This window comes from Mchenga conophoros, linkage group LG14, assembly GCF_057382185.1.
Source record: "Mchenga conophoros isolate Kocher_MC1m ecotype Shallow Benthic linkage group LG14, M_conophoros_male_GT1.1, whole genome shotgun sequence".
NCBI classification, from domain to species: domain Eukaryota; kingdom Metazoa; phylum Chordata; class Actinopteri; order Cichliformes; family Cichlidae; genus Mchenga; species Mchenga conophoros.
This window is the reverse complement of record NC_140539.1, coordinates 13,656,111-13,666,551: the sequence shown is the minus strand read 5'-3', so window position 1 is coordinate 13,666,551 and position 10,441 is coordinate 13,656,111. Positions and strand designations below refer to the sequence as shown.

General features: G+C 44.6%; 1 protein-coding gene across 5 annotated transcripts in view; it reads right to left on the bottom strand.

Annotated features, from left to right (window-relative positions):
- Positions 1 to 345: 345 nt before the first annotated feature.
- Positions 346 to 10,441, bottom strand: part of sphkap (SPHK1 interactor, AKAP domain containing) — a 128,290-nt gene continuing 118,194 nt past the window's right edge. For 3 of the 5 annotated variants that reach the window (XM_085245391.1, XM_085245390.1, XM_085245393.1), the window contains 6 exons: positions 7,074 to 10,407; positions 5,591 to 5,746; positions 4,656 to 4,739; positions 2,991 to 3,040; positions 1,650 to 1,831; positions 346 to 1,478 (listed from right to left, as the gene is read on the bottom strand). In XM_085245391.1, the coding sequence (XP_085101517.1) occupies positions 1,323 to 1,478; positions 1,650 to 1,831; positions 2,991 to 3,040; positions 4,656 to 4,739; positions 5,591 to 5,746; positions 7,074 to 10,407 (3,962 nt within the window). In that variant the 3' untranslated portion in view covers positions 346 to 1,322. The remainder of the gene's footprint in view (positions 1,479 to 1,649; positions 1,832 to 2,990; positions 3,041 to 4,655; positions 4,740 to 5,590; positions 5,747 to 7,073; positions 10,408 to 10,441) is intronic. The other 2 variants (XM_085245394.1, XM_085245395.1) reach the window with 2 other exon arrangements.

Below are 10,441 nucleotides of genomic sequence, written 5' to 3'. Positions count from 1 at the left end.
CCAGGTTCTGTCTACCAAAGGTTTCTTCCTGTTAAAAGGGAGTTTCTCTTTCCCACTGTCACAGAGAGCTTGCTCACAGGGGTTTGTGTGTTTCTTGGGGTTTCTAATATTGCAGGAGACTGCTGTTTTGAATTGGCGTTATACAGTTGTATGCATCAGTTGTATACAGCACCGTTCCTGAATGCAAACTACAATAATAAACCTATCAGTATGGTTGTGTTTAGTAGTTTTAATTCTCTCTCTTTTTGGGGAAACAGTTCAGTGGAGTGTAATAGTGTGCATAAATGCACCCCTGAATATTGAGATTTTATTTTCCCTGGTTTACAAATGACACAACACTTGCTCTTATTTCACATCACAGAAATTTATTGATGTCAAAAGATAAATACATTCATTTCTACTGTGACCAAGTTTACAGCTGTGTCATGTGCTTTTCCCCCCGCGATGCTGTTGTAACACAAGATTACCACTAAGTAGAGAAATATACTGACCAAATCCACATACAAATTCAACATTACAAACCTTACTCTGTCTTTTTAGACATAGCAAAAGCTAAAGGAGCGGTCCACTACTCCAAGGTGCAGCAGTTCAAAATCTACAGTATATACAGTACAGCTATCCAAAATAATCCCTTAAGTAACATGAATAAAATATCATACGTACTGAGTTTCAAAGTCACAACAGAGGTGGTACGTTAGCCAATGGACAACAAAAATCTGGACCTTTTACTTACATTAAGTAAATGTGCACTTCAATGTGACCATCAGAAGAAAGTGTCAGGGCTTTTTTGGGCTTAGATTTAAAGAGCCTCTTTTAAAAGTAGTTTTAATACAAAAGGTTTGAGCATGTTGAGCTGTGGGAAGGCTACAACCTGATTTTCCTACAGTATGTCCTATAGGTGCCTTTCTCTGAGTGAATAAATAAATAAAGCCATGATTCGACTGTGTGAATTTGTAAATATGTATTTTCTATATAATCTGGAGCAGTTAGAACCTGCTAACTATGATCACTGGAGGGCTGATTCATTCCCATCAGGAACGTCCAACCCGTGTACCTACAGTTTGCCGTGTGTTTGCGTGCATGACGCTAGAGAGGTAACTCTGGAAACAAGAACATCCTCTCGTTAAAGGGAGATCGGTCCAACTGGACAAGGGTGAGAGGTATGAATTTCTCAAGTATGCCGATTGCGTCGTGCTTTCAGCTCTCGGTAGGAGACACTTGGTGTGATGAGACTATACACGCGCAAACAGGAACATGTTACAAATGTGAGCGAATGAGTGAGCTTGTATTGTTACTGTTTGCGATTAGAGGCGGCAAGTGTCCTAAAGTGTCTCCAGAAGCCAATCGAACAGGCTTGACTGGAGAGACTTGCCCGCTTCTTCCGCTTTCTCGTGCATCTTACAGAACTGAACCACAGCGTCAAACAAGTCTGCAATCCTCCACGCCTTCTGAGACATCAGGTGGACCACCCTCAGGAACTGGGACAAAAAAAAAAAAAAAAAAAGGTACAGTCTCATGAGCTGTAGATTCCCCCCCCCCCCCCAGTTAAATCAGGTAAGAAAATGACCAGAACAAAAAGCAAAAACAATACATCAGTAACATGATCTGCTTATAAATGTATTATTTGACAAGCCAGCAGCTTTGCCTACCTTTGCAACTCTCTTCTCTTTGGACTTCCTGAAGTAGAGAGCAGGAAGGCCTAGCTCCGAGGCAGCGATCCACTGTAGAGCCACTCTCAGCTCCAGGTCCATGCACTCTGGCTCGAGGTCACAGTTTACCACCAACAGCTCCCTGATGCTTCTGTCACCTGCTGTTCTTGCTGAACTGCTCTCTAACAGATCAAATATAATATGGCATAACGTAGTACGAGTCAGCACTGAATAACACCTTGATGATAGCTATACTGTCCTCACTAACAAAGCAGTGTTGGGGCGCACAGACAATTCAGCCTGTTCTAAACTCACTGAAACATCAAAAGAAAAAGCATGTAGTCACGCAGCGTGTTCAGCTCTCCTGGGCTCAGTTTTGCTTCGTCTTTAAACAATGATGATCTTTGAGATAAAACACTTCTGGAACAATGGACCTTTAAGATTTTATGCGCACACACACACACGTGTGTGTGTGTGTGTGCGCGTGCGTGCGTGCGTGCGTGCGTGCGTGCGTGCGTGCGTGCGTGCGTAATTTTTGAGGCTTAATCACAGCACTCTGCCTTGAATCCCTCAAGAGTTTCTGATGAGTAATAAGATGTTTAAACTGAGGAAGGTGTATAATTCACAAGTGGATATAACACTATAAGACTTTAAGAGCAATTATTTGGCGATTCAAAAATCCAACATTCCAATATATCGGTCAGTGTTTTGTTTTTTTCTTACACACGCACGAGAATATGAACTAGATGCAACATTTGTTGCATGTTTTTATTCATTTACTCACCCAAGTCTGCTCAGATCAGCTGGTTGTTGATCCCTTAGTTACACTGCAATAGGCCTAGGCTGCTAGGGCCTTCCCTAGATGCATTTCTTCTTCCGTCACCTCTTATCACTATGTGGTTATACACCACTTTGCATTAAATCGTTTTTCGTTATTAAATCTCTGGCTGATCAACTAATAGGTTTCTACCTGTTAAAAGGACGTTTTTCCTTTCCACTATCACCAAGTGCTTGCTCATAATGGGTTATATGATCGTTGGGGTTTTCTCTCTATTATTGCAGGGTCTTTACATTTCAATATAAAGCACCTTGAGGCGACTGTTAATTGAGCTGAATTGAGATTGTGCTGTGTTGCCAGTAGGGAAGTTGCAGATTGTCCACCAGAGGACAAACTATGCGACATCAACACTCATAATTTCATTAAATGCTGTTTCTCTACCATTTGATTTTTTTTAACAGTTAATAAATAATACCAGCAAATTGATAAATAGCTAATATCCGCTAAATTAGCCAGTCTCTAAATAACACCATTGATGACTACGAATTTGAAACTACACTCACCAAATACAGTCTCTTTGGCTCCTGCCAGGTGGCATCTCTCAGTCTCCTCGCTATAAAGAAAGAAAATAATGGAGACTAAAAGTTTCACATATGTTGACATACATTAATGAAGCAGTTTGAAATTTTGGGAAAAGCAGTATCATTAATGCTTAAATGGGAAATAACCAACTTGCAATGCTACAGCAAGGAAAAGCATCAAGCCTGGCTCTCCAAAGGTAGCAAAATCTGGATACAAGCACATCTTGAAAGCTCGCTAATTACAAAGTTGCACATGTTCTGGTAACCTAAAAGCAATGCAACAGTATTTATTTTCATGTAATTAAAATATAACCCCAAATCCAAAGTTGGGATGTTGTAAAATGTAAATGAAAGCAGAATGCAGTAATATTAGAATCTCATAAACCCAATTTTATTCACAACAGAACATAAATGTTTGAACTGGGAAATTTGACAAGTTAATGAAAACGATTAGCTAAAAAAAAAAAAAAAAACCCAGCTGGATGAACATTTTGCAACGAATTAGGTCAATTTCACAAATTGTGGAAGAGTTTTATAATACTGTTCCTTTGAATACAGACTTAGAGCACCTCATCACTGACAGCGCATAATTTCATCGAAAGATTCAAAGAATCTAGAGAAATTTGTGCACAAGGACCAAGGCTGAAAATCAATATTGGATGCCTGCGATCTTCAGGCCCTCTACATTAAAAACAGGATGCTGTGTGGAAATCACTGAATAGACTCAGAAACACTTCCAGATATCGCTGTCTGTTAGTTCACCGTGCCATCCGCAAATGCAGGTTAAATCTACCATGCGCAGAAGAAGACGTGTGACATAATCTAGAAAGTGCTGAAAGGTATACACAGTCTTTAGAGCAACATCCAGATGACAACGTTTTCAGGGAAGGCCTTGCATATTTCAGCAAGAGGAGTCCAGACCAGAGTTTTTGCCAGCTGAAAACATCTGGGGCATGATGAAACAATATGAAGAAAGACAACTCAGGACTGCTGAACAGCTAGAATCCTCCATCCAGCAGCTGGTCTCTTCAGTTCCCAGATGTTTACAGACTGCTGTTAAAAGAGGAGAGGCTGCACAGTGGCAACCATGACCATTAGTGTGTGTGTGTGTGTGTGTGTGTGTGTGTGTGTGTGTGTGTGTGTGTGTGTGTGTGGGGGGGGGGGCATCTTCGACCATCAAAGTGACCCTTTTTCTTTTTAAAAAAAATGCAACATTTCCTCAGTTTAAACATTGGATATGTTTTCTATGTTCTGTTGTGAGCAAAATGTGGGTTTTTAACATTCGAAAATCACAGAATTCTCTTATTTTATGAAGCATGCAAACATTTGTGGAATCAGGGTTTTAAAATACGATTTTTTTAATAGTTCACTAAATTACGAACCTTTTTGGATATTTTAAAAAAAATCTGCACTGTTAACCTGATTATTTACCGTTTAGACAAATGAAAAAGAACAGAATAAAAGCAGAAAATTCAAAAGGCTTTTGTCTGTTAAACAGAAAATTGTTATTTGTTCTGGAATGACACTTAATATCCTTGTCTAGCATGTGTGAGAGAAAATAATACCTGCAAGGTTTGTGTGTATTAAAAATGTCACTGTTGACACACCAGAGACATAATGAGAAATACAGTGATAGCAGAAACATACTGGATTACTGTGCTTTGAGAGGGAACATCAGAAAAAGAATCCAGGTCTACCAGGCCTAAGCTAGACGTGCTGCTGGTCCCATTCCTAGGAAGGAAAAACAAACAAAAAAAACCAAAAAACAGCAAAAGTGTCATTTAAATGATGTCTCGAGACATCCAACACGATCGTTCACTTGTGAAGAGAACAATGTCCAAGCGCAGGGATGCAGGTCATGTTATTAGCTGGTGATTAACATATAAATAGCAGCTGCAGCAGAACTGGGCACTGAAGCTGGGAGAGCTGGTGATTCGTATTTTTTTGCCTGGCAGCTGGTCCGTCTGGAAATGGGGATGAGGCATATTTGGAGGCAGTTAGGTGGGGAGGGTGGACAGGCAAGGCCGGCAGCCGTGCCCTTGTGTCACAACATAGATCAGGGATGAGGCAGAGTTAAAGTAAGCAGGTAGATGGAGAGGTTGCAGTGTTATGGTGGTGCGCACAACTACTCTTGCTCTAAACACAGTACCTTGCTACTTCCTATTAACTCTCAGAACTGCCCAGATCATTGATTGTCCAGTTTGAGAAATTAAATGAGTTTAATCATTATGGTATACATCTCTTCTTTTTGTTTTAAGGAAAAAGGGGATCTTACACCATAAACTTATTTTAATAGGTGATTAGTTGGGTAAATAAATGAGAATTTGATGAAGCAGAGAATGGTTTAGTGGATGTTATGAGCTGGCCTTTTGATCCATGATATAAGAGCTCTTGCACCACTGGCTTTGCAGAGCGAGCTCTCTTGCCATACACTGCATTAGCAGGTGTGGATACTGGAGTGGCAGGGAGTAAATTGGCATTGGCACAGGAGAACACAGTTAGTAGCAATGGGCCAATGAGAGCGGGGTGAGGGTGTGAGCAGCAGCGTTTGGAGCAGTATCAAAAGAGCAGCGGTTACTGACCCCTCGCTCAGGTGGATAAAACTACTGGTCTCCTCGTGGGGGTCATCTTCGGGGGTTATGTGAGACCAGCTCCCCATGCTCTCTTCACTGCTAGCACTCATAGAACGCTTGTCTCTCTTCACTACTGCAGCCACGGCTGTCCTGTCCCTGTCACTGCTGGAGAGAGCAAACCGCAAGATGTCCACAATGTCGGCAGCAATGCTTTGGTCACTTTGGCTACTGTTCCTGCTCCTCTATGCACTACTATTGTTACGCAGACACCCAGATTTGTTACTACTAACCTCCTTTCTATAAGCCCATATCGGGATCATGTCTTACTGTAAACAGTAACTTTCTACAAATGACAAATGTCTTTGGAGTGTGAAATGATTATTAAAAAGAAAGCCAATTCCTTTGAATATCTTTAATGCACCAGCACACTGCATTTCCCATGGGCACTGTTGGATTTTCAGCTTTTTTTTTTTCCAGGACACTGATTAAATTAAGTCATAATCAGATGATTGAGAGCTGCCATCCTCAATTCTGCAGGGAAATCAGGTTTTATTGAATCGGCGAGTGACTGACTTGCACTCGCACACAAGGGACAAACACATGCACTCCACTTGTTTCTGGATTACACGTTTTATCAAGCGTTACAAAAAAAAAAAAAAAAAAAAAAAAAACACAATAAAACTCTACGTTGAGCTTTCATACATTCCACTTATCGGCTTCTCTTGCACATTAGTGATGCTGCTCATACACTTTAGTGGTGTCATTACAGTCCAAATGGAAACATGCAGTCTTTGTTACCCCAGAAATGTGAACTAAAAATGTTCTCCTTGACAGTCCTACAATCTGCTGTCTCCCGTGAAAGCCCCTCAAGACATTTACAGCATTAGAATAAATCTCACCACCATGCCGAGTCCCTGTCTTGCTAAAACGTCAGTCTGGTTTCAATTACTCGTGTATCTGACAATGCAGCCCCCAAATTCTTTGTCATTTCGGCTGTCTCAGTAGAATCTCAGTTCCGATTCTATCTATTTCAATATCAGCGAGTGTTTTGTGGTTTGTTATCCTAGTGTGAGTGCAGCTTGTACTGATAAAGGGGACTTCAGCGGCCACTCTGTGGATAAAGGATGAAGCTGCTAAAAGCTTTCTGCACACACAGTACATCACCCAGACAATGTGAGTCACAGCCTAGCCAAACCTGCTAAAATAGATTAGTTCACCCAGTAAATAGATCCTCTGCGTGCCGACTAAGCTTTGATCAAACTCTATAAATAGCACTGTACACCTGCATTTTATGTGTTTAGTCCAGATTTTCATACTTTGTTTAAAAATAGTCGAGCACTTTTTTTATTTCTCTCCCTTACTCTTGTCAGAGAGATCAATCTCTACGTTTCACATCCAGTAGATGACTATTCTGCTGCAGGGTTATTAAAGAAAACTCTGCCTGAAGAAGGAGGGGTCGGACTCACACAAAAGCCTGTGAGCAGTGTAATACCTGCTGCTGTTGGTGGGAGCTCTCTCCGTATGCTTGGTAGCCGGCGTGTCTGATGACACTTCTTGATGTCCCCCTGTTCTTTCAGGGTTTGAGACTGTTTCTTCATCTCGCTGATCTCCTTCGATGTGGATCAGCGGCACATTTCTGGGGCCCCTTATGCAGGCTGAACCGCTGTCACTTCCCCCGATGCTGCCAGCTTGCTCCTGGCTCGACCTACTTCGGCTACAGCGTAGATGGGATTGCTTGAACCCCCTCCTCCTTTCACCAACAGGCATGTGCGCCTGTGGATGTGACCCAGGTGTGCCTCCACCTACATCTTGCTGTCCCCCCAGCGCAGATTTGCCAATATCCACTATGTCAGCTGCCAGGCGATTGGCAAACTGCTGCACATGGGGCTGCGAGTCTCCTGCAGCTTCCAAATCAATACTGTCTTCAGGATCAGCGATGATCTTGTTCTTTCTCATCAAGGACTCGATAGAGCTTGACCAGGTCTCATGAATTAGCATATCAGTAATCTGGTCAGTCTTACCCCTCTGATAGAGGCATGAGTCTGACTTGCACAGTCCTGTGGCTGACACAGAGTTGGTGGGGAAGATATTTAATGTGTCCCCGTGCACATTCCGCGCAAATCCATCAAAAGAGTTCGCTTTTATGGGCGAGTTGACAGTCAGCCGCGAGTCTGAGGAGCGCCGGTCTGGCACCGAAGACTGACGTATACAGAAGGGTGTTCTTAGAGGAGGTGGGAACAGGCTGTTGCTCCACTCTTTAGTCTTTGCAATGCCATATTCTTTGTTTTCCTTATCCATATCCCGAAGCATAAACCTGTAGAACTCCTCTGTGATGCTCTCGGTGCTCGACTGTTTAGACAGGCACGATGACGCCCTGACATTAAGGTGGCCGTTTTTCTTTGATGCAGCCTGCTGTACAGCAGCAGCCAGGATGCTGCTGGCATTCTTCCCTGCATAGTAGTCCAACAGAAGGTCAAAGCCTCTGCCCTCTGTCTCCATCTGGTTAACCATGAACCGAGAAAACTCATCTGTGATGCTCTCGCAGCTGGACTGCTTAGAAATCGAGCTGCCGCGACTCAAGTTCTGACCTAACCGGCTGCCCGGGCCCAGAGTGTTGGGTGTGCCGGATGGGTCTGTGTCTTCTTCTGGAATGCTCTCATAACTGGATGCCTTCCCACGGCTCCACCTCTCACACTGCAGTCTGCTGCGCTGCTGGCCTGTCTTGGAGGTATCCACCACATTGAGTTCAGGGCAGTTCAGGATCCTAGCCGTGACCTCAGAGGCAAAGAGGGCAAATGGGTCCTGCGGTTCGTCAGGGTTTACAGACTCGTCTACCACCCGGTTGACCAGCCGCTCCATTAGCTCTGGCTGCTCCTCAGTTTTCCTTTTAATTTCACTTAGGCGGGGCGCCCGATGTTTTCTGGAAGCTGAATTGCTGTTCTGACCCTCTTTTCTCCTCAGTACTGTGCGGCAAGCAGGGATCAAATAACCCTCGGGGACTTCAGCAGAGGACCCTTTAAGGGCACAGAACCAGGGCTGTTTCCCAGTGGAGTTTTCTAGACAGATTGCTGCAAGTTCTGTGGCCATAGACACCACCGTGGAAGCCAAATCATCAGCATAGCAAGTAATTGGTGTCCTGGACTCTGAGTCTATTCTGAAAGAGTTCAGGGAGGACTGAGGTGTCAGAGAGGCCTGTCTGCTGTCACTGCCTGTCCCCAGTCGTCCTCTCCTCTCTGTGACCTGAACTGGGATTTCACTTAAAGGCTCTCTGATTGCACCACTGCCCTGCTGGCTGTCAGAAAAGTCTTTGGCTGGCAAGGAAGTGGGTTTAGACTGAGTTTGCCTGCACAATGACTGCTGCTGTTGTTCTTTGATGTTTGCTGCCGAGGACGATGCAATGACATCACCTTCCTCAAGCGCATATTTCTCCTTCAGCCCTGCAACTGTGGATAACTTATCTGTGCAGTGCAGCACGCCGCTTAGATTCTCATTATGCCCAAATAAGCACTGTAATTGGCTTAATGGATCCTTGGCATCCTCCTTGATGTTAGCAGGTTCCTTAACACAAGCATCACCCTCTCGTGTGTCGCATGACCCTTGGTCACACGTGGAGATGTGGCTGATCTTTTTCTGTGTCAGGCAGAGAATATCAAACAGCAGATTGTTGACACTGTCTTGCAGAAATACCTGAAAGCTTGGCGCCTCCTTCCCGGTACCCTCCAGTTCCTTTTTCTTTTTTGCCTTCTCTAAAGCGTGCTTGAATAGACTGTCTGCCACTTCATTTATTAATTCATCCACCTCCCTTTCATCTGTGTAGCTTTTTTTGGAAAACGTAATGCCATCTACTATCTTGTTATGCGTGGTTTCCAGCAGATGGGCTACACTCCTGTAGCCTTGTGGCTGAGTCAGCACCTCAGCTGCTTCCCGATGCAGGACTTCAGCAATGTTGGCACGAAATGCTTCAACGCTGGTTCCCTCTGCCACGCTGCAGTGCAGCGTGAAGGCTGCGGAGGCCTCGGCAGCAGACATCAGACCGCGGGACGCCGTGTAAATTTCAGCGGGATCCGTGTCCGAATCGCCGCCGTCTCCGGGCTCCTCCATTAAGTCCACAGCTGCGACAGCGCCGGCTACCTGAGCCATGCCACACATAGCTGAGGAGAAGGAGTACTCTTCTTTATCTTCTGGTTCCTGCAGCTCCTCATTGACGTCCTCTTCCGAAGCAGATTCCATGGCGAGCTGTTCTGTTAGCTGCGGGGTAGTAATAGTGCCAATAACATTGGCAGCACAGGCCAAAGCCACCTCTACATGTTTGGATACGTGTCCGCCATTGTCATGGGGATTGTGAGCCTGCGTCTCATTCTGTTGCTTTTCTCCAGTTTTGGTAGCGTGATCGGGCACGTGAGGCACCTGGTTCTCCGGCCATTCTGCAGCCCCGTCAGAACTGTCTGGGCTCTGAACAATGACAATTTTAGGGAGTTCAAAAGAGCAGGTGCGCTGTTGGGAAGGCTGTTTAGTCTTTGAAGGGCTCTTGAAGTTGGGAGGGCAACTAGAGAGGGACACACTGATGGCTGCCTCTGAGGCAAAGGAGGTTTCATCTTGAGAGAGCCGTATGAAGGCATCCTGCAGTACCGACTCAGCCAGATTGGTGGCGTAGTACCCCGCTGACTCTTTAGTCTGGATGCTTGCTCGCTGATGCCCTTCCTTTTTCACCTCGGCATCCTCCCTTTGCTGATGACGTGCCAGCTGTCCCCGATGACTTGCAAGTCTGACACAGTGTTTCTGTGCAGCTTCTGGCACGCTCTCTCCCAGGTCACCGCTCTCTGGCTCTGAACAGACAGGGAAAAAATAAAAGCCGTGGGA